This window comes from Harpia harpyja, chromosome 6 (genome assembly GCF_026419915.1).
Source record: "Harpia harpyja isolate bHarHar1 chromosome 6, bHarHar1 primary haplotype, whole genome shotgun sequence".
NCBI classification, from domain to species: Eukaryota; Metazoa; Chordata; class Aves; order Accipitriformes; family Accipitridae; genus Harpia; species Harpia harpyja.
The window spans coordinates 5971589-5995109 of record NC_068945.1 but is presented as its reverse complement, the minus strand read 5'-3'; the positions used below and the strand labels follow the sequence as shown (position 1 = coordinate 5995109).

Genomic DNA, 23521 nt, shown 5'->3' with positions numbered 1-23521 from the left:
GTAGGAATGTGTCTAGACTGTTTCAGAGTCAGCTTGGGTCTGGAAGGACATGGTGAAGAGCCCAAGCCAATGTGCCCTGATGGAGCCAGAAGTTTTGGGGAACAACTGCAGAGACACCTGAATGGCTCCCCACAGAGTTATATCAGACCCAGCAAGGCTTGTAAGCTGTGGCTCAGCATCGTCACTGCTGACCCTGTGCTGGTCCTGAGGGTGGAGCCTTGCAGTAGAACCTGCACCACACTCCCCCAAATTTCCATCTCCCAGAAGACCTTTTATCCGGTAATACCCAACAGATGTGGGCTGCCTGTGTTTTCATGTAGCACTGTGCCTGAGCTCACAAGCTATGTGGCTATCAAAGCACTGGTGAGACAAGTGTCACCCAAATCACTATGAGCCAGAGTCACTAAGCTCTACCAAGCCCATTTAGTCATTCTAGTGTCACTGCAGCATATCTGCCAGCAGAAGCAATGGTTTGGCAGTGTCAGGGTAGTTTACGTTTCTCTGCATGGGATGGACTGAGGAACACCTCCCAGTATTGTCCAGGGACTGCCAGCAAGCTGCCCAGTCAACACAGAGCCCTAACCAGCTGTGCCATTAGTATTAGCTGGTTGGCTGGCCAAGCTTATCGGAGTTATTGGTAGTGGGACCATTTGGTGGTGAAAGACTCAGCACCTCATTAGATGATTAACATTTGACATGCATGCTGCATCTCAAGAGAACTTCCCTAACTCTGTGTCCTTTAGCTAATGGAGTTAAGATGTCCTGATGGACATAATATCCCCTGATGGACTGGGAAGAGCCATACTGGTTTGCCTTAGTAAACTCTATATGTTGGGAGCATTCTGCTCTATGGTGGGTCCCAAAAGAACCATATGATCTGGGTTTTTTTCCAGCGCCTGAGGTATCCTATGGCCCCATAACTTCAGATGGTGGAGAGATGACTGTATAATCTTGCTGTGAGATTGGCCTGGTCCGCAAGCATTTCAATAGGAATAAAAGTGCCCCAAAGAACACAGAAGCGGCCAGCACTTCTCCGCAGGACACAACGCTGCGGGTCCCTACCTGGGAGCAGGAGATAACGGAGGAGGACGGTTGGTAGCATGAAGGAAGTGCGATGAGGCAACTCGTATGACAGAAATAGTGCTAAAAGATCTAGCCAGCATTTACCTGCTCAAGAACTGCAAGGCAATTTCTTTGAGAGGAAAGATCAAAGTTTGCTATCCAAATGATATTTTGAATTTAAATGCTTGCATTTGTAGTAGTAAAATTAGGATTCGTAAAACTAGTAGTTTTTTTATCCAAATGCTAAACTTTTTATTTATCACCCATATATTTAACGACCCATATGATGTGTAAGGATTTTTTAAATTTTCTTTTTGAAAAGGTTAGACGGACCTTTACTTTCCAAAGGCTGAGAAACAGCATGGCAGTCCATCCTTTACTGAGAGATCACGGCGACGTCTGCGTAACTTCTTACAGCTTCCGGTGAAGTGGGTTTCACAACCTCCCTAGACAATCTATTCCAGCGCCGCCTTACTCGGGGAAAGTTTTTGCAGTGTCTAGCCTTTTCCTTTTTTCCTTTCTTCTTTCCTTTCCTGAAAATTAAGCCGATTAGATCTTATCTTTGTCCTTCCAGCGGTGTAATCGCTGCCTCTCTTTGTAACAACCTCTCACGCACCGCAACTGCGTTATCGTGTCCTGCCCTACTTCCAGCCTTCTCTTCCAGACTCAACAAACCCCGCTTCTCCCCAGACACTGCTTCCCAACCCTCTTATCCCTGCAGATGTTCTCCCCGCCCGGACCAGCTCGGGGGGGTTGGCTGGGACGCTTTCCGGGGCCGAGCGAGGGTGCTGCGTGGGCACGGGGGGGGCCCCGCCGGGCCAGGTGCTGGGAGCGCGGGTGCCAGGCCCCCGGGCCCTGCCGAGCGCAGGAACCGGCATGTGCGCTTCGCTCCTCTTACCTCCCAGCCCCCCCGGGAAACCGGCATCCTGGCTTTCTGGGGTTTGTGCTGAATTCCCAGGATCAGGAAAATCACCCACTCTCTCCTCAGATCATAGGATCACAGAGTGGGTTGGGTTGGAAGGGACATTCAAAGATCACCTCGTTCCAACCCCCCCCTGCCATGGGCAGGGACACCTTCCACTAGACCAGGTTGCTCAGAGCCCCATCCAACCTGGCTGGAACACTTCCAGGGATGGGGCATCCACAGCTTCTCTGGGCAACATGTTCCAGTGCCTCACCACCCTCGCAGTGAAGAACTTCTTCCTTACATCTGACCTAAATCTACCCTCTTTCAGTTTAAAGCCGTTGCCCCTTGTCCTGTCACTACAGGCCCTGGTAAAGAGTCTCTCTTTTTTTTTCCTGCAGCCCCCCCTTTAAGTACTGGAAGGCTGCTATAAGGTCTCCCTGGAGCCTTTTCTTCTCCAGGCTGAACAACCCCAACTCTCTCAGCCTGTCTTCATAGAAGAAGCTAAGTCATTTCTGATTAATTTCTGGTAATCTGCTTTGGAAATTCTCCTAGGAGGCAGAGGTCCCAACGCTCTACCGGGTGCGAGCATATCAGGAACTCCTAGAGAGGAAGGGCTGCCAAAACCCAGGGCTAAGTCCTCTCCATTATTTTAGGAGCACCAGCTTCCAGACTCAGTTTGGGTTATCTAGCCCAATATTTGGCTCTTGATGGTCCTTGTTTCAGCTACTTCGGTGGACAGTGATGGAAATCCTGGTCATGTGCAGTGTTACAGAACCAAATCCTTACAGTCTAAATCAAGACCTTGAAAAATTTATGGTTAGCTCATTATTACCAATATTCCCATTAATACTTCATTACAAAAGTGGCACATTCTGCTGCTGGTTATTTCAGCCTGAAGAAAAGAAGCTTATTAGCACTCCCTCTTCCCAGCAGCCCTCTCCCCCCAAATCATCCTTACGTCCCTCCCCCATTCCCAACAGACTCAGTGTCCCTAAACCAAATATTTTGACCTGCTGCCTGGACAAGATATTACATAAACTGCCAAACAACACAGATAAGGGCCAGTGTCTCCCTGCTGATCCTCCCATGGGAGTGCCAGTAAGAGCTCTCTGCTGTACCCAGCCGCTGATTTCTGGCTTTAGGAGCATGATCATCTCTGATTCTTCTATGTGCATGTTAAATTTGATTGAAATGAGCCAGTTGGTTCCTAAGTGACTAATGGGGGACTTGCCGTGTGATTAAAAAAAAGTCCTGTTTCCTCAAGAAACTACAGAAAAAACCCCCACGATCCTGTCAAAAATATATCAAGAAATTGATCCCCAAATCTGAAAATAAAAATTTTAATAAAGAACAAACAGAGCTTTTGAACTGCCTTCCGATTTTGAAACTTCTGTCTCATTCTGAATGTATCTAAATGGAAAGAAAATTTAGGATGAGCAGACCGACCCTGAGTTCACAGGGAAGAGGGGGTAGGAAAACACTTTTTAATTCTCTTTTCCCGCTTCATCCAAAACCTCTCAGTTCTTAAGGGGAGGGGTGGTGGGACAGAAGACCTCTGCCCGCTTGCTGCAGCAGCTCTCATTGAACGCTTTTCTTGAGAAAGCTGGAAAAGAGCAGGCAAGAAACCAAAGGCACCAGGCAGAGCTTTTGTTACCCCTTCCATCAAGGGCCTGCTTCTGCGGGGTAGTTCCTGCAGAAAGTGGGGGACATTTGAGGCAGGCAGTCGGGGGGAAAACCGGGGCTGGTGTTTGTCTGCCCACATCTCAATAGCTGCGATATGGGTGTCTCCATCTGAGTTATGGTCTGGGCTCCCGTCACAGTCACTGGAGAGAAATGGACACTGTTAGGCAGTGATTCATCTGACCTATTTTAGTTGTCTACCTTAGGACTAGGTGAATCATGCCCTAGAAATGCTTCTTGAATGTTTGAATAAGGGGCTTTTCCTGTTTTGTTCGATGACTTATTCTCAGTTTGTTATATGCAAGATTTCTTGCTTTTAAGTAGTATTTTTTAATTGTTTTCATTTTTAATACAGTTAATCTTTGGTCAAGATGAGGATGTGCTGATAAGACGTCTTTCTCTGAGAGCTGGGGTTTCAAAAAAGCAGTTTCACTCCTGTGATTTTGTAGTTTGTCTTCCGGAAGGGATGTGTGGAATAGAAACGATGAAGTATTAAGACCAAATGAGGCAGAAGCCCAGAGGGGGAAAAGATGAGCAAGTCAGAATCTGAAACAACAGAGTCAGGGAACACAGATGATGTGGTTTCTGTAAAAAGCTTGTTTGTTCAGTTAGAGGGGAAGGGAATTTGTGTATGCATAGCTGCAGTTTAATTAACTGTACAAATCACTGTGTATATACAAAAAGGCAGATTATTTTATTGGATGGACTATCCAATACCGTATTATATTGGATATTATAGGATATAGGGATATACTATTATAGATTTTATAGAGAGAGGTGTGTGTGTACTGTTGTAGACTCCAAATCTATGTGTGTAAGGTGGCAGAGGAGCTTGACAGAGAAGGGTCTGTGTATCAAAAGTGGAAAGTACTGGAAAAAATCATTTCTTTATTCCATCCAATGGTCCAGCTAGGTCTGCGGTTTTTAAAGTTACATTTCTAACCCTTCAGTATAGCTAAGAAACACTTGAAGATGGGACCTAGCTTCAGAAATGTTCCCCTAATGTAAAGATATCTGTCTGTAAAAGTTAAGGATTATTTTTTTCAGTTGTCTAAATTTTCCCTCTGGACCCATTCTGCACCAGGCCAGCACTGTGCAAGAGGAGAGCCGCAGCTGCTGTATTTTGAAATAAGCATGTAGGGATGCTGTGCTGTTGTTCCTGCCCCTCCAAAGGTGTCAAGATTTTGGTGCTGCTTTCTCTGTCTTCTTGCTTTTTCTCACTCCTTGCTTGTTCAATCAGCATAGGATCATGCAAGGAGCGATGTGGGAAGCGGTTTAACTTGGTGGGACACAGATCTGAGCTCTAATTCAGGTTCCTATGTAAACATGGTTGTCTCTCAGCTGTAGGCCAGGTTTAGAGGTTCTTCATCACAGATGTTTTATTCTCTCTTACTGTATTTGCTTTCCCTCACGTTGAGCCCTTGTCAAGAGCTACTGATGAGCTGCATTCATTGCTCTTGTTTATATGTGCTTGTATGAAAGCTGTATTTTAAGCTATATGTCATATAAAATGTGTTTATAAACTTTACTTATGAGAAGGGTTATAGACTGAGGTATAAAAGACATTTCGTTGGGTAGAAGGCAGAACTTCATTTACAATGGATAAATGCATTGTTGTTACTCAAACTAAGCAGCATGCAAGCTATTCATGGAATGGCATTCATCTTTAATAAATATTTTACATAATACATGCAAGTTATTCATGGAATGGCATTCATTTTTAATAAATGTTTTATGTAATGCTGACCACTTGGACTCCCAGGAATTAAAGATTTGATAACAGCATGGTCTGTCATCTTCTTTTCCTTGATTTTGATCTCAGTGCTATAAAAGTGGTTGTAATGGGTTTTTTTCCAGTTGCAGACCCCGCCGAACATTTCCAGTGTATTGGTCGACTGCTGTATAGTACATGCAAGCCTAGTAATAGATCTTTGCTTTTCTTCGTGACCTTTCACCGATTGTTTTTAAACCCCCCCCTCCCAAAGTCAAAGGCTCGTAAATTGAAAACGTGTGTTGTGTTTGTGATGACTTCTGTTTTGGGGGGTATGGGATGCTATTTTAAAACAGAATATAATTGGGGGTGCTTGCCTTGTTGCAGTTACTGATGGCAAATCATCCTGGTCCCTTCACTAGTTCAAACGTTCATCTTTGGGAAAAGTGAGTGTCAGAAGGCTGGTTGTGAAGCCGTGGGGCCATTTATCGGCTGCGCTGACACTTGGCCTTTGCTGGAGGTAGGTGTGGGGCATAGCAAGCTTTGGCCAGGAGGAACAGAAGACGTTTTGCATACTGAGTCAAGGTATTAAATGTGCTTTTTACTATTATTTACAGTGAAATTCACTGTAAGAATGAATCAGGTCATTGGTATTTAATCTGAACTAGAGTTGTGAAACATCAAATGACTATGCAGGAGATAGGTTGCTGTGATGACATGTATCATCCGGGGCTCTGTAGCTCTTCTAGGCAAAACAAGTCCTTGTGGTTATGCCTTTTCTTGTATTTCTTCTTGCTTATGTAGAAAACCTGTATGTATAATAATTTGAAAAACTTAAGGGCTTTTAAAATTTCTTAAATGAAATTATTTATTTATAAATAAATGTATTAATGTAAATATGTGTTTGATTATAATACATATTACTACAAATATGAATGTATAAATGTGTAATTAGAAAACAATGTAATAATCCACTCCAAATGTCTTATCTCTCTAAGAGGAAGGAGTATTCTGAATTGAGTTTCGTGGTAGCTGATTTTACAGGAGTACTATGTGTAACATTTTTGGTTTATACTGCACAGCAGGAGCAGGAACACTTTCTTCTATTTTTAACTTTGTATCTTAATGATATGGATAATCCACAGTGGTTTGTTTCTCTTGAACTTTTCTCAGTTGACTGTACCAGATGCAGTCAAGTCATGAAATATGTGTATTATGGTGGGATGAGATTTGGCAGCATGAAATGGATCATCAGTATTTAAACTCTGACCTCTAAGTTTGATAAAAATCTTTTTAGATAAGGTGTTACCCACAAGGATAATAATATGTAGCATACATTTCTGAGCTTTCACTCCTTCTGCTATCAACTTTATAATTACAATGTTTCTAAAATATTTGTTCGTAAGGGTTTCTTGCTTTCAGAAAAAGGCTACGTGCTGTTTGTTTGCAAAGGAAAATGCGAGATTTACAGCTGAAATGGACGTTTATGTGCAAGGGCATTTTTTTCCCTGTTTTATTTGTTTATTACTTGGTTTAGGTAGCATTGCTTTATCTAAATCTTGTACATGATTTATTAGTGAATGATAACTACTCAATAATCCTAGTAGAGAAAGTATTGGCAGAGGAATTTAGACTCAGTTCTTCAGCTCAGAATATAGTATTATAAAGAGCTCACATTGGGTCCCTCTTAAATTAAATTACTTCTTATCCTATAGAGCTTCCTAGCCAGTTTTCTTCCCTTTCTATTTAATTTTGGGGGGGTTGTTTTGGCTTTTTTAACCCTTTCTGCTTTTCATCCCTGGATGCAATCCTGAGATCAAAAAAGCCAGTGTTTGCACCACTTTTTGATTTCCTGGGACAAACCCTAAATATATAAGAGGTGGCTTTACCCACGGTTTCAGAGATTGGACTTTGCTGCTGCAGTCATGATCGTAGTAAAGGAAGGAAAACAGACCCAAATGCACCATGCAAACTAAGATGGTTTACGGTTGGACTCAATGACCTTAAAGGTCTTTTCCAACCTAAGTGATTCTATGATTTTATGACTGGTTGGTGGGGTTTTTTGTTTGGGTTTGGGGGTTTGGGGGGTTTTGTTGGTGTGTGTCCCCCTTGGTTTTAAAATATCAAACGCTCCCCACTCCAGTTCTGCTTTTTCCATTACCTGTTGAAATTGGAGTGGTAATCTAAACTTGGCAGAACATTAAATTTCCTCTGCCAGGTGCCAGATGTTCCAGCTTTTGACCTGTGCAATACTGGAAAAGGCCACACGAGGGATATGGCAGCAAGGTGGTTGAGACGCTTCATCAGAAAGCGTCTGATGGTACTGGTGGCTGACACTGGGTCTGAAGAAGTCCAGGCAAAAGTCCATCTGCAACTCTAGCTAACCCATTAGACTTTAGTTTTGTTATAGGAGGCCTTAATTAGGTCCCCTTAATAATTCCAGAATACTCACAAAAACTAGAGAATGACCCCACGTAGTCATTAGAAGCCACAAAATACCTTTGTGAGTCAAAAAACCCTACCCAAGGAAGGGAGAACTCTTCACCCACAAGCCATTTTTAAACGACTTCACATGAATGTGGGAAATCACTTATCTGACCTCAGCGATCTCCAAGAAAAGTCACGGGTCTCTGCAGTTTCTCCTAGACCAAGAAAATAGGTGCTGCAGCTGATGGGGGGGGTCTCTGCTAGAAGTTGACAGCCTGTTGGAAAAGACAGCGAGCAGAATGCTGCGCACGCACCGGCACAGCAAGGAACAAGGTTAGCTGCCATGTATTTCTAGCACGAGCCAATTATTTTTTTGTTGTTGGAAGAACAGATACAGCCTTAGGCTAGTAAGGTACGGTTTAGGTGTGACTCCTAATCACGATTCTGTTTAAATAGTCTTTATTTTCAAATTTTTCAAATTTTCAAAGTTTATTTTAAATTGATAGGCTAAATCAAGAGTTAAAACAAAACAGGGTTTTATTAGACTCAGTGCATTACCTGGGAAAATGAGCAGGATTCAGCCAGGCAGTTTGCTCCTGCAGGTAAACTTGAACTGATGCATCCTCCTCCATGGCTTTAACAGCGCCTGAAAGTTTCTGGCCCTCCATGGAGGTGAATGAACGTACTCAATTTCTTTCCTCTGGCCTGATGATAGTAATTCTGGACTGGTTTGCCTTTGTCAGTCAGTCAGCCTGGTTTCTTGGGGACCATTTTACCCCCCTTTCTTTTCAGGTTGTGTGACAGGGGCTGTTGCTCCATGTTACAAATTGTTCTGCGGTTTAAGATGTTCCCTTTTCCAGTTTCACCCCTTTCCTCACATCCCCCTGCCACATACCACAGCTGAATGCCCTCTTTGTTACAGACACTCAATCGCAGGTGTAACTGCCCTGTCATAAATAGTTCCCTGGGAAGATGGGGGAAAGAATGGATGCTAATGTGCTGTTGCTCCGAGGTAGGAAGGATTGGTTGGGGTCAGGTAAGGACAGACAGTTTTTAAACTGGCTTGCTGCCAGAGCCATTGCACCATAGAGTTCCGCCTTCAGAAACACCAACATTTGAAACATATTTTTCCTTTTAATCCCATTTTATGCCTGCTAAATCCATAATAAATCACCTGAACAACAGGCGATTACCTTGGATGCCCTTTCGCCTTAGTGCCTGCAATCAAACCAGCCCACAAGCTATTGCCGTGCCAGTTTTCTGCTCTGTCTTTGCTCTGGTTCCCCCCATCTATCTGTGACCGATCTTTTAGCATGACATTTCCCTTCTGGTTCTGCCCAACCAAGCCTCGCAGCAGCCAGTCCCCAGGCAAAGAGTAGCATTCCTGCACTCTCAGCTATTCCTGTGCTTGCTACAAGACTACTCTCCCAAGAGACAGGCTGTATTTCTAAAGAGATAACGTGCCATTATTCCTTGTAATTTTATCATTATCTTCCTGATAAACTTTTTTCTTGACAGCAAATGAAATCATGGATTTTTGCATATCCATTTTGCTGAATCTTAAAGTAAGCGCTGTAGGAGGTCAGGTGTTTTGCTGAACCATCATTGCTGTGGCATTCCTTCTTTGGCTGACAACTCTACATGCTATTTTGAATGGAATCTAGGCAGAAGTCAGTGTCACATGAAATCCTTTCTGTACTTGTGCCTTTAGGTGGAGCAAAGTCTTCACCTAACAATATCCCCATCATTCCTTGCCTGCAGCAGCAGTTTCTGAGGCACCCTATAGGAGGAGCTTGTCATATATACCACTAAGTGATTTTAATTGACTAAGCAGATTTTTTTTTATTTCTGGATAAATCTCTAGACTGTTAATTATACTTTCCATTCCATCTTTAAATTAAGTTTCAGAATTGCTAACTGTCTTTTGGTAGTGGTCAATATTTTGCTCTATAAAGTTACTATTTAACTCTATAAAGTTTTCTTGTGTCAGCAGGAGCTGGCTAACTGGAATTTCAGATTTTTTGTTGTTGTTGATTTTGATGTAGTGCCACTAGATTTTACAAAATTAGCATCTTTGTCCACAGAGTCCAGGTCTGGACACATGCTTAGGTTCAGGCAGATCTTTATTCTTCCCTCAACATTTTGCAGTGGAACGTCTTCCCTCTTTCTTTTTTCTTTCAGTATGTGCCTCTGAGATGGCAGAGGCCTTTGTCATCTTCATGAGTTTTCTAGGAAAGCCATGAATTGAAACACATGGTCCATCGCATATGCTCCGTCTGACATGTTTTCACTTGAGTCACTCCTTCACCCGAGATGCGTGCGCTGCAATACCGTACTCCAAACCAAGAGACAAATGCTTTAATCCGGAGCACAGGTGAACCGCCTCAAACGGAAGCTAACATTCAGGTTTAGAAACCAGGCAAAGTATTGGTAAAGGAAGAAGGAAAGTAATTTCAGTTTCTGCTTTAGGCTGAGGCCTTACCTTAAATTTGGCTCTTATTATGCTTGATTTTTAATTAAACTTGTAGGTAGGTCATGTTATTGAAAAACCAGTATTAAATTAAACTTCCTGTATTTGTAAGAAATTTATCCTAAGCCGTGTTTTTCCCTGGAAAATTACCAGCGCAGCAATCCCTCCCATTGCTCTTCTTCTCTTTTCCATGTCCCTGGGATCCCCCGTCCTGCCGCAGCTCTGGCTGCTCTCCCCCGCCGTCTCCTTAGCCAAGTTGTGCGAGAGGAAAAACTTGCTCCTCCTGCTTCAGATGGTCTTCCTTGCCCGGGAGACCTGGATTCTGCCGTCTCGGTCTGCTGCCTGCTTTGCAGCTGTGACAGGAGGCTGCAGGGGACAGACATCCAGCCACAGGACTTCCCCTAATTAAGTCCCTACTTCTAGGTGCTGGAGGAGGTACCGGCTCTCTGGTTTTAACCCACTACTCTAAACACAAAGAGAAAATGCTTTTCCCACAGAAGTCAAGATAATTCCCCATAAACACAGGAGGAAATCAGCCGTGACTCCCCATCCCTTCCCTTGTGCTGTCTATTGGCGCAAGCAACTGGGGAAGGACGAAAGGAGATAGAAGCGAGCATCCCAGCAGCAAAGGGCTCAGGGAAGAAGACAATGAAAACCAAAATCTATCCACGTGTCATCAAACCACTTGTGACAAGAAAACCAACTTCGAGGTCAGGGCAAGAGCACATGAGACAAAGCCAAGCTGCCACAACTCGGTAAGGACTTTTCTTTGTTTACCCAGTCTGCAAGGGTGTACTAGACAGAGGAAGGGAGCAGGAGGAGGGCTTGAAGCAGTCAGGGTTACCCTGAGCCCTGGGGTGCAAACATGAAAACATCACTGTTTTGCAGAGCAGAGAAGGTGCCACTTGTTTTTTGTGCCACAATATTTAGAGCACTTCAAAGCAAGCCGCATGTCACTTTAAAATACCAGCACATCATCTCTAGAGCATTTTCTAAACACATTTTGCACACTTCTAGATAGCCGCTCATGGCTGGTGTCCAAACTACTAAGATGGCAAACTTTGATCTCTGCAGGACTTGACATCTAAGCACACAGGCTGGCAAAACTACCGGCAGGTAAGCAGGCTATGAGGAACTGTCGCTACTATCCATACCAGCAGACTTGTTTAGGCTCCCTGCATTCAGATTCCCTTGATTCACTGAGAAAGCTGCAGCTAAGCCAGGCACAATGCCATTTCATTTCTGTGGCACAGACTTGTGAAGTTCCCTAGGCCTTGTTTCTTGCATAAGGAGTAAGACAGGTGGCTGTAGAGAAGTTTAAATAATTGCTGCTGGGCATTTAAAGCAATCATTCATGATTGCGGTTTCCCGTTTGGTACCAGTGATCATTAAACTCGTCTAAGCCTCTCCTCCCCTTCCCTCAAACATTTTCTGCCTGTCATACCGACACAGCTGTTTGTGTGTCTGTACAGTGGATTGAATCAGGAACTGATCCGGCTAAAAATAACCGAGGGTGGAGTGGGGAACTATTACTCTTCGGTCACTGAAACTTTCCAATCTGCTTCATGATGCAGTTGCACACAGAGCTGCACCAGCACAGTGAGCAGAGCATGGGAGTAAATGACCACGAGGACACACAGAGGAGGGGATGAGGATCACTCGTTTTGCTTTTGAAAGAAATGCAGGTGGAACCACAGCTTCAGTGGGCTGAGTACTCAAAGGTACTTAGCAAGAGATGGGCACCGATTCCAGCTGTGTAATGTACACGTGGGAAGTAAAAGATTCATAAGCTGGTCCTCCTTCGGAAATACTTATGTGCAAAAAAAAAGGTACAGTTCTGTTCAATGCCTTGGTTTTGCTTTCGCTTAACTCGCTCCTGTTCCCCCAGGGCTGTTGTTTCACGACGTGGATTGCATGGTGGCAATACCAACTTCAGGAACCGCTGAGCTCTTTGGATGTTTGTTGCCACCCGCCCCAGACTGCAATTTTCCCTCATTTGTGCCAACCCGGCTGTTTGTGGAGCTGTGCTGAGCGCCGGATCGGGGAAGCAATCCAAGTTAAAAATAACCCAGCGGGTGGCTGGGGATGGCAAGAGCTTCAGCCATCCGATGTAATCTGCTGTCACAAGTCAGGGAGAGCTGTTTGCAATTGCAGGGTCATGAAAGCCCGGCCTCGGAGATACCTATTTACTACAAGAAATATGAACTTTTCAGCCAGTTGAAGGAGCGTTGTGAATGAGGCGGCTGGAATCCTTTGCCCATGTTCTTAAGGGACAAGGGAGCAAACCTCACTGTGCACCAATGCCAGCACAAAACGTCTTCCCACAAGCTTTACTTTAGCAGCCCTTCACATGACGGTTTTGCAACAAAAACTAATGGCAGTCTACGCTATTCAGCTGATGTGTGTTGTTTATTCTGTGGGTTAGGGAGAAAGTTACCATGATTTTTAAGTGCTGGAAGGGTACTGCAGATATGGGGGCTGTGCTGGCACCAAGCAAGAGAATAGAAGAGTATTCTTTACAGACATGAATCTAATAGCTTTGTGTTACAGAGCAAAGTACTAATTTGTGGATATATTCTAGAAGAACACCTCTTCTTCTCAGCTCTAGAAAAACAATACTATTGCTGTGATGCACCAGCACTAACCTACGTGATCACAGCAGCAGTGACATGATTTTCACCTACTCATAGGCTTGGAGGGGAGCATTTGTAATTATTCATTCTCTCTTGTATTCCAAGGCATATCTGGGTTTCTTCTGGCTTCTCTCTTCAGTTCATGGTTCACGCTTCCTGGGTTGAGTATTTTTAAATACCAGTCATTTCCTTTTTCTCCCCCTCCTGCTTGTGACTTGGCACTTCACTGCTTCCCTCCCCAGGAATGCCCCTGCTGGGAGCTGGCTGGCTTGAGCCCCGATGGCAATGAAGGTGAAGCATCAAGAGCTTCAGAGCCTGAGGAATTTCAGGATCTTCTCAGGTTACATTTCTTGAGAAAGCAATTCACCTTTTCTTCATGTGCATTAATGGCTCCATACACATTGAGGTGGAAGGTGCAGTTGAAACCCACAGTTACATTAGCATTAGCAGCTACGTTGCATATTAGCCAAATGAAAGCAAGTGCCTGAGGCTTAGGGCAGGATGTGGCTGCCCTAAGGCAAACTCTAAATGCTTTCACACCAACCTCTGCGCTCAGGCCTGAGACATAACGTCACTGTCGACCATGCCAGGTAACTCCTTAGATTTCAAGGGTCCAGAAGAAGTACCGTCGTATTTTGCCAACTTCTTTCGCCTTTCTAAGAATGTGAGGACTTGTGTTCGGTGGTTGTAATTCTTCTCTCTCTAGACACAAGGAAAAATGTTTTGTTCCACCTCCCTGCCCCCTGCATTCCCATTGCCGCTTCCCTTTTTGTGATAATTGTTAAAAGATATCTTTTTTTTTTTAATAAAGCAGCTTGTGGTTCCTGTTTGACCCTAGGTTCAAAAAGGTTTATCATATGTCCAATGAATTGGGAAGATATCTGCAATCTCTCTAATGCATACTACATGTAAACTCTGTTTTTCCTGTTTTGCTTGGTATTTCTGCCTGCCTGAAGGCATAGAGAGAATTCAAAGGTCAGCTGTGAAAGAAATCAGGCAAGAAGAGAGAGCAGTTGCCCTGCAGAGAGGCATCTTCTTAAGCACAACAGGCAGGTGCAGAGCTGTGGGAAGCAACTTCTCAGTCCCTATCCTAGAAAAGAAGATCTTCTGGTAAGGGTGGGAAAAGGCAGATCAAATGACACAGGTCTGTCAAAAGCTCTGCCTTCTGTAAAGGCAGATGCACGTTCTATGTGCTTTGGGGTGATCTGGGGTAAGCAAGCAGAGACTGCCCTTTCGTGAGGGAAAACATTGACGGAATAGGGACTGACGCAGAAAAGCCTCCTCTGTGGTTCTGTCCTTAAAGATGGGAAAGCACACCCACCTGAACCATAGCTAGGTAGAGTTCAGCAGTATTTTGGTGAAGGTCAGCTTGAAGTAGAGACATAGCAGGCAATGGCCCAAAGCAACATATGACCAGCAGCAGGAGAATTGCAAAGAGCTCTGGAAAGCAAGAAAAAAGAAGTCCAGATATGAGGGAGCAATTACTTGGGGGATCTGGAGAACGGTGACCCTTCTCCCATGCAGCTGTTACACCTCCAAACCACCCCCTCTTCCCAGCAGCCTCAGGAAATCCAATTTCCCAGTCTTTCTTCCCAGCTGTTCATCCCATTTCAACCTCTTCTGCTTACCCTTTTCCTCACATGGTGGCCTGGTTCAACCATTCACCTTTGAGACGGCAAAATGCCTTGTGATGCCTTTACTTCGGCTGTGTTGTCCTTTTTAATAACGCCATGCCATTACCCCTACCCTTACCCATGCCCAGGGCAGGGAGATAGGCTTGTGCAAGCCAGTCGTGCTTGCACTATGACCAGAGAAACCTTTCCGAGGAAGCTTTTTCAGGGGTCAGACCAGCTGCATTTCCAAGCAGAAAAACCTTACTTGGTCTGGCCTCCTGAGACCTGTTGCGAGTTCTGCGAGTAGCTTTGCTTTTGCAGATGAAGGTTACTTTGGCCAATTCCTTGAGGCTGTGCAGCCAAGGTTTGCTGTGGCATGGTGGAGTTATTTTGAACTGCCTGTCCATATGGCTGTTCAGACAAGTCTCTTCTAAGCAACGCCATCCTTTACATCCAATAGAGCCGTTCTTTGCACAATGAGTGCCAAAGGGAAGGAAACAAAGGAGTTTCCACATCTTTGCACACTCTGCATCCATGAGGATGTTTGGACCTGGTATGGCCTGCTTTAATCGACGGGTGCTTTCGCTTACCCTTGAAGGGTTACTGGGCTCTGACCATGCTGTCCCACCCACCCCAGTGTGTCCCCCAGGCACCGAGTCAGCTCTCTGCAGCTACAGACAACTCCACAGAAAGCCTCAGGAAGAAAGACAAAAATTCTGCTTCCCCTAAGAAGTCTGGCCCCTATGCTCTCTGGTTCCTAGGCTCTCGCATCTGTTCACGTGAATGAGCGTACCAAAAAGGCCAGGCCTGTGAGAGGAAAACCAAGCATTTGTTGAAGTCCATCAGGACCGCAAAAGCAATGTTACCAGGTGGATTCATGCGTTTTCTACGAAGAAAGCCAGCAAGCACTTGAACGAGAACAGGGAGGGGACCGTTGAGAGGTGGATCAGCTGACTTACAAGATGTATCAGGTCTGGCATGGAAAGGCTAAAGGCCCTTCAGAGTTTGGGACACAAGAGCAAAAGCGGCAAAGCAGCCTACCCCAGCAATGCCTCTTTTGGCCTCTGTTTGCTCCATCTCCTTGAAATATCCTGTATTTTCCTTTTTTCAGAGATGGGGGCTCCTGTTGTTGTGTCTCTGGCTATTCATACCAGTGTTGTTGGGGTAAAGGGGAAACCGGGCCACAAGGAACAGTTTGCTGTGCATGCAAGGGCAGTTTTGTTTGTTTGATGTATCTCAAAAATTGCTTTAGAGATTACACATAAAATACTTTTGAAAATTTATTAAACACGTAAAACGCACCTCTTGTCCAAGATCAAAAGAAATCTGTTTTCCCGGTCATAAACAGCGAAGCAGAGAGGAATGTAAAAGAAGTTGTATTTCAGTCATCACTATTACATATACTTTTGTCAGCAAGGGACTGGAAAACTAGATCCCGTGCAACCCAGGTGACAGAACTGGGAAGATAATTGCCTCAGAGCAGCTGCAGCTCTGCTAGAACCAGGTTCATCTACCAGCAGGATGGTGTGTCACTGCAGAATAAGGTTCTGCCACTTTCCCTCGTAAAGGAACCGTGAGCACTGTGTGCCATCCTCTGGCTTTTCAGGTTCATGCAGAAATGTTAGACGAAAATGAAGACCAATTCTAAGAATACCCCGCACCTCGGGATTCTTATTTGCATTGCACAGCAGCTGTGCTAAGTAACAGTCATCCCTCTGTGAAGGATGACACATGTATTTCCAAATCTGGTCCTGCCAGGGGCCAAGAAACTGTGATGCTCAGGAGGTCACTCTGGGGAGAAAGAAAAAAAAGATGGAATAACACAGAACTCTAGGGTGAAAAATTTTATTTCAGAGACGTCATTCATCCATTTGTCTATCTTAGGTATTTCTAAAGTGCCATAGTATCACTGTAGTATCTAAGCACCATTAGCACAACAGGAATTTACAGCATTCTACAGAGCTCTCTCAGCTGGCAGGAGGATCTGGGCACCAGCTGGTAACCATGGGTCTGGGATGGAGTGTGCTAGGGAGGGTCTGCTGAAATTATAGTAGCTAATTACCTTTTGCTTTTTCCAGTAGTCTCCCACTATGATCCTGAGGGAGGAGACAGCTGGTAGAGAAGCCAGTGAGCTAGCTGCTGTGAAAGCAAACCTTCTGGTTCTTGACTTTTTGCACATGCCCATACCTCAGTCTTCTGAATTTGGTTCGCCAGTTTGTGCTGCCCACAAAACAATTAAATTCCTGGAAGAAGAGGAACATACCCTGTAACTTCTGCAACAGCAAAGGAAGGGTGGTGCCCAGATTCTCCTCTCCAGCTAGATGATCACAAATCGTAAAAGGCAGACAGGCTAGGGGAAGGGAATTATTTCAGCCAAGTGACACTGAACAGGGAAAACTAACTGGCTGTTGAAAGGAACTCCAGAAATGTGTTTACACTGGTGAGCAATCCAGTCCTAGCCGCTGACTACTCCACTGGCAATGTGCTGTGAACCCTAAGGCCACTTTGATTTGGCATACAGTATTAAAATAAGTTCATAAAGATCTTTGAAATAAATGCACGTCAATCCTCTTAATTTATAGAGCGCTGTTAAGTACACACAGCACTTTACAAAGCATGTAGAAAAGAAAATAAATGCTCTGAGGACTGCTGTGAAGGCATATTCAGGGGCAGCTGGCGTCTCAAACCAGAATCTCGATGTGAGAATTTCCCTGTGAGTTGAGCTCAGCCATGTACAGACCTGGGTTCGATTTTATCGATCCGCTACAGCGAGTCCATTCAGATTGCCAAAAGAAAAGTTGCATTCACAAGATGGCTGAGAAGCCCTGTTTACCAGGGAAAGGCAAACAGTTTTAGTGCTGTAGATTTCCTTTAGGAAACTTAAACTGGAATGGGACAGACCCACACAAATTGATCAGTTCTACAGCTGGACTGCAGCATAACCTTTGAAGTCAGTTAAAAATGAGCCTACCGACTGAGAGCTGTAGTATCCCTTCTGAAAGTCTGCTAGCAAATGAAAATCTTGACGCTTCTGGAACCAATTAGATGACCATTAGTGACATTTCCAAACCACTTTCCAGAAGTGGAACAGAAATCAAGAAATCATTGGTTTGAAGCTGTTCATAAAAAAACCCAAAACAAACACAAAGCTAAAAGCAAAAATGTGCATTTGCAGATGAAGGCTTTGGTTCCTGTGTAAACAAAGCCCACCCCATTTCTGAAAGCTCCTTCTACTTCCCTGAGCAGCTGCACATAAAGGTGCCTTGTTCCTCTAGGAGCTGCAAACAATTTCATGCTCCCCCTACAGCTCCTTTTTATTAAACTATATGAAAATAACATTTTATCAGCAGTTGAGTGTCAAGAAGTGGCTTGGGGCTTGCAGAAAGGATCCCTGCAATCCCTTGGAGAGTAGCAAGTTCTGTAGAGCAAGCCATTCACAAGCAACCCCGGCCAGCAGCTGCTCAAATCCATCGATCTTCTTAGCATCTTCATTTCCTTCATCTCTTCCCTACCATAGCTCCAGTCCTTTTACCAGCTTCAGTCTGCATTCCTTTTTCCAGAGACCTACTGAAGCCACAGAGCCAGCTGCAGGATTAGTAAGGTACATCGCAAAACCAGGAGTCTTTTCTAAGTTCCAGCAGTGCTGGATAAGCACACCAGTCAGTATCGTCTCTAAAATGAGCAGCAGCAAAACAGTCAAAAATATAAACAATGTAAAGTGTTGCACTGCAATTCTTTGTAGTTAAAACCATGAGGGGGGTACATCCTACAACTGCCACCAATACGTACCTGTGTAAAACGAGGGGGAGGGTACTATGCTGAGTGACATTTAGAAGTCATTCCTTGCAACCATAGGGCCCACAAAATTTTTATAGATATATAAATAAAACAACTCAATTCCAGATCTTATACACACACACACACACACATACACAAAATAATCAGTGTAAAACTGAATGTCCTGATATGAAAATTCAGATGTTTTAGTACAAAACCTATTTCTCCCAGCTTCTAATTGCGAAATGCTACTATATACAGTATGTTTAACATTTTGAGAAGTACTGATATGGTGTAGTGTCATACAGCTGGCCATTTTGACTACTGCCATGGTGTGCGCACACATGATTGCTCACATCTGAGTGTGAAGATACACTTAGTATAAAAGCTAGTTCATACATATGTGAGTACACACATATAGGTGTTATTTACACACCTGCGCGCGCACACACTGGTCAAAATGGGACTTGAGAAATACTGGTATGGAATCGGGTCAGTCCTAGTACACTGTTGTTCTGTCCTATTTTGCAACACAGCTTACACCAGCCCACTTGAACTGTATCTGTGAATCTGAATTCTGCAGAGCGAGGAGGCTACCAGTACAAACTCACAGGCAACCTCCATACACCTGTCAAGTTGCGTACCACAGTCTTAGCAGCAGCAAGTATAATTCTGATTCTGTTTTTTTTTTTTATTTTAAGCCTCCAGGTATGATAGTTTTCTACATCGGTTACCCACCAGTTCTGAGATTCCAGAACAGGCCGTGCCCCTATCCTGCAGCTCCCTCGTTCCTACCATCCACACAGCATTCACAGAAAACCTTTGCAGGCATGCCTTCCTTCTCTGGTTCAGCGTATGCCCACACGTTCCTTTTACAAGCAGACTCAAGCGGTCTTTGCCTGTGCTTCAAGTTGGCCCGCACACTGTAGCGGCATAATGTGGAGTCTCCAGCTTCTCAGCAGGACTTACTTAGCTTTGACCTTCCTGACTGCTGTATGAGACACAAAGCTGGCTTAGACCACAAGCATGGTGAGCTTCCACAGACCTGTGCAATATTATACCGGTCACAACATTTCAGCTTCAAGTGGAACACAGGCCCTTCACAACGTTTCAGCTGCAAGTGGAACACAGGCCCTTAAGGACCTCATCTCCCATCTTACTTCCCCTGACGTGACCACACGCGCATACGTTGCATGACCAAGCAGCCTCTCATCATGTGACCTGACCTCGTGCGTTCTCTCCTCAGGCTCCCCGGCAGACATCTCTCTCGGGGAGGTGGGAGAAAACATCTGCACCTCGGCCACACGGCAGATGGCATCCGATTCTAGTACCTGGGAAAGAGGATGCCAGGGCTGCAGAACTACCTACCGCAACCACCGCTCGCTTTCTGTCCATGCCCGAGATGCGTTGGGCGGAGGAGGTGACTGAAAAGGGCAACGTGGGCCAAAGGAATTACTCTGGCCAGCTGCCTATAATCCAGGGGCTCTGGTGTAGTCACACCCTTGTCCACCCCCTTGTCCCTTAGGCACATTTTGGACAGGCCTGGGTCAGAAGCTGCATCCTAGATCACCCCCAGGTCACACCTAGCGACGCTGCCTACCACACATGCACCCGCTGGTGTGAGACTAAGTAGGAGTTGCGACTGAAGCTCTTCCCACAATGTGAGCACTTGAAAGGTTTCTCCCCGGTGTGGGTACGACGATGACGGATGAGGGTAGAGTTGTCGCTGAAGCAGGTCCCGCAGTCGGCACACTTGTAGGGCTTCTCCCCAGTGTGGGTGCGACGGTGCTGGACAAGGTGCGAGCGCTGGCTGAAACTCTTCCCACAGTCAGGGCACAAGTATGGCTTCTCGCCCGTGTGGACGCGCCGGTGGATGACCAGCTTAGAGCTCTCACTGAAGCACTTGTTGCAGTCAGCACACTTGTAGGGCTTCTCGCCCGTGTGGAGCCGCTGGTGGGCAATGAGGTTGGAGCTGTCGCTGAAGCGCTTCCCGCACTGGGGGCACTTGTAGGGTTTCTCGCCCGTGTGAAAGTTGGCGTGGCGGAGCAGGCCCGAGTTCTGGTAGAAGTTCCTCCCACACTTGGCACAGACATAAGGCCTCTCGCCAGTGTGGTTGCGCTGGTGCTGCACCAGGTGGGTGCTCTGGCTGAAGCTCTTCCCGCAGTCCTTGCATTGGTACGGCCGCTCACCCGTGTGGACGCGCTGGTGCTGGATGAGGTGGGAGCGGCGGCTGAAGCTCTTGCCGCAGTCAGCACACATGTACGGCTTCTCCCCGGTGTGGATCCTCTGGTGGCGGATCAGGTCGGAGCTGCGGTTGAAGCTCTGCCCGCACTCGATGCAGATGTAGGGCTTCTCTCCCATGAACGCTCGCTGGTGCACCACAGTCTCCTTACGCTTCCGGAAGCCGCAGCGAGGGGTCTTCTCCGGCCCCGTCCCTGGGGGGAGAAGGTCTGGCCTCGGACGGGACAATTCCTGGTCGCAGCCCGGAGAAGAAGCTTCCCTCATGAAAAAGTCCGAAATGGCCCCGCGGGGTTCGGCCGCCTCCGGCCCATCTCGCTGGAGATCCCCCTCATTTTCAGTCATGCTCCCATCACCTGCCGGCACAGAAGGAGAGCCCGGACACGACCAACACGTTTAGTCAGGGCCCGCGGCCCCTCGTCCCCACCCGGCCTGGCCACCACAGCCGCCCCACACGGCCCCCGGCCAGGCTGCTGCGTGTCCGTCCGCCCCCCCCCCGGCCCAGTCCGTCCCGGCTCCGCCGCTTCCAGGGGCAGAGACGAAGGCGACGGGACCGGCTCCATCCTCCCGCGCTGTCACCCGCCTGCGCGGCCAGCCCTGTCACCCCCGGCCGACATGGGCGCTGGGGAAGAAGGGGAAGGGGGGGCACCCCGCGGCCGCCCCTACCGCCGGCGGCTGCTTCGCTCCCCACCTGAGAGGGCTGGGCCGGGGCACGGGGGGCCGGGGGAAGGAGCTACCGGCAGCGGCGGGGCCTGGCGGCGGCTCCCGGCCGGCCCTCCGGAGCCCCGCCGCCTCCCCCTCTCCCGCCCCGGGGGGCAGCACCGGCGGCGACGCTGCGGGAAAACCAACCCTCCGCCCCGGGCGCGCCTCCGCAGCCCGGCTCCCGCCCCCCTCCCCGGGTCCCTCGCCCGGGGCCGGCGACCGACCCGCCGTGCACCGCCTCACCTCCGCCCGGCGACGCGGCCCCGGCCCGGGCGGGGCGGAGGGGGTCGCCGGGCGCAGCCCCGGCTGGGCTCGGCGCGGCCACCGGCCGCGGGGAGGGGAAGTTCCCCCGGCGCCGGGCCGGGCCCGCCCCGCCGGCACTTCCTGCGGCTCCCGGCCGGCCGGCCTCTATGGTTGTAACCCTTGCGGCCCCGGCCCGCCCTGCCCTCCGCCTCTCGCTGCGGCTGGGCGGGCGGAGGTTCCCCCCCTGGCCGGGTGCGGGGCTGCAGGAGAGCCCCGGCAGGCGAGGCCCGGCCCGGCCCGGCCCGGCCCGGCGGCTGGGCTGGCCTCGGCCGCCGGTGGGAGCCCCTCCCCGCCCGCCGGCGTCTGCCGCCGGCCGCTCCCCAGCCCGGGCGCGCCTCGCAGCCGCTCCCGCTCCTCAGGGGCGGCCGCCGCCCTGCCGAGGCCTGGCCCGCCGCCGGCTTCTCCCGGCTGCTCGTCCCTGCCTGCCCCCGGGGCACCGTCCCTGCCTGCCCCCGGGGCGTGGGCCCTGCTGCGTGTCCTGGGCCCGCTCAGGGACTCGCAGGGTCTCCGGCCAGGGTCGCGTAGCGGGGCCTGGGCATGGCTGGATCCAGCCGTAGGCTCGCTGGAAGCGCGGCGTCTGCGCTTAGTCGGGGACCACGGAGGAAGGAAAAAGGGCCGAGGTTCCGTGGGCCGCCTCAGTTGGCCGTCCTGCTCTCCTGCCCCGCCGTGGCTTCCAGTTCTCGCAGCGCTGTCCGGCAGCCTCTCCTCTGCGGCGCAGCCTTCGCGAGCTTCCCCGCGCTGCCACGTTTTTCTGTTGTTTTCCTCGCCTAACGCTGCCCGGCATGACTTCGTATCGCAACCGTCTCTGTTTCCTCCCTCACATTTCTTTATTCTGGCTCCAGAAGGAAGAGGAGGCTCTGGGGAGACCTTGTGGCCTTTCGATATATAAAGGGGCTCCTAAGAAAGACTCTTTACCACGGCCTGTAGTGACAGGACAAGGGACAACTGTTTTAAACTGAAGGAGGGTAGGTTCAGACTGGACATAAGGAAGAAATTTTTTAGCATGAGGGCGGTGAGGCACTGGAACAGGTTGCCCAGAGAAGCTGTGGATGCCCCATCCCTGGAAGTGTTCCAGCCAGGTTGGATGGGGCTTTGAGCAACCTGGTCTAGTGGAAGGTGTCCCTGCCCATGGCAGGGGGGGTTGGAACTGGATGATCTTTAAGGTCCCTTCCAACCCAAACCATTCTGTGATTCCTGAATTCCAGCACCTGACGCATTCCCAAACTGCTCTATAAATGAGGAGCGGTGGCTGTTTTGATGAAAGGAAACTCAGAGCACATGGGAAAAAGAATTTAAAAATTTGGATTTACCAAAAGTTAAGAAAGAAGCCTAGATTTTCATGACACTTTCATGCAGTTGAGTCGCATCATTTGGAGGTCCTGAGTCAATCAGAGGACAGGACACACCTTTTTTTGGCTTAGGATGCAAAGGTTTGCAGAACCTGAACTAACACTTGTCTCTGTATGCTTAAATACTGACATGAAAATTCATTAAAAAATGGACTATTATTGTTAAATAATTGCAGTTACATGCTAGTGTTTTCCACAGTTAATCAAAGCAGAAGAAACGAAAGACTTTTTTTATGCTTTTGTGCCCTTGAACAAACTTACCACAACTTTTCCTTCTGACCTGATATGGTGGGAAAACAGTTCTGTTGTCCCCACCGTGCATGCTGAATTGTTTTCTGATTTATTCCCAGTCCCTTTTAAACAGCTCTGTCTAGTAATTATTCTGCAGACCTTATACCCAAATGTTGCTTCACTGAGATGAGTGTTGTTGACCAGGAGAATTAGCCATTGCAAGAAAGAAATTAAGTTGTGTAAATAAGAAAATGCCTTCCTTGAGCGTCCTGGTTTCGGCTGGGTTAATTTTCTTTCTAGTAGCTGGTGTAGTGCTATGTTTTGGATTCAGTATGAGAAGAATGTTGATAACACTCTGATGTCTTCAGTTGTTGCTGAGTAGTGTTTAGACTAAAGTCAAGGATTTTTCAGCTTCTCA

The 23521-nt window shown here is 47.4% G+C and overlaps 1 protein-coding gene and 1 long non-coding RNA gene across 4 annotated transcripts; one reads left to right on the top strand and one right to left on the bottom strand.

Annotated features, from left to right (window-relative positions):
- Positions 1-386: 386 nt before the first annotated feature.
- On the top strand, positions 387-15804 carry LOC128142671 (uncharacterized). Its single transcript, XR_008235473.1, has 7 exons — positions 387-1490; positions 5748-5880; positions 9969-11012; positions 11275-11373; positions 11730-11978; positions 12146-14000; positions 15265-15804. It is a non-coding gene; the product is annotated as an uncharacterized LOC128142671 (long non-coding RNA).
- Positions 15771-21865, bottom strand: LOC128142670 (zinc finger protein 239-like). 3 transcript variants are annotated; one of them, XR_008235471.1, is made up of 2 exons: positions 16566-21155; positions 15771-16294 (listed from the first exon to the last, which is right to left on the bottom strand). XR_008235471.1 is itself a non-coding variant. In XM_052788900.1 (2 exons), exon 2 carries the CDS (start codon positions 20861-20863, stop codon positions 19877-19879), a length of 987 nt encoding a protein of 328 aa, XP_052644860.1. In that variant the 5' UTR covers positions 20864-20874; positions 21464-21865; the 3' UTR covers positions 16333-19876. The 3 variants fall into 3 exon arrangements, 2 of the variants coding, with proteins under 2 accessions (XP_052644860.1, XP_052644859.1); XM_052788900.1 differs by lacking the exon at positions 15771-16294 and adding an exon at positions 21464-21865 and having other exon boundaries at positions 16333-20874; XM_052788899.1 differs by lacking the exon at positions 15771-16294 and adding an exon at positions 21210-21371 and having other exon boundaries at positions 16333-20874.
- Positions 21866-23521: the final 1656 nt, after the last annotated feature.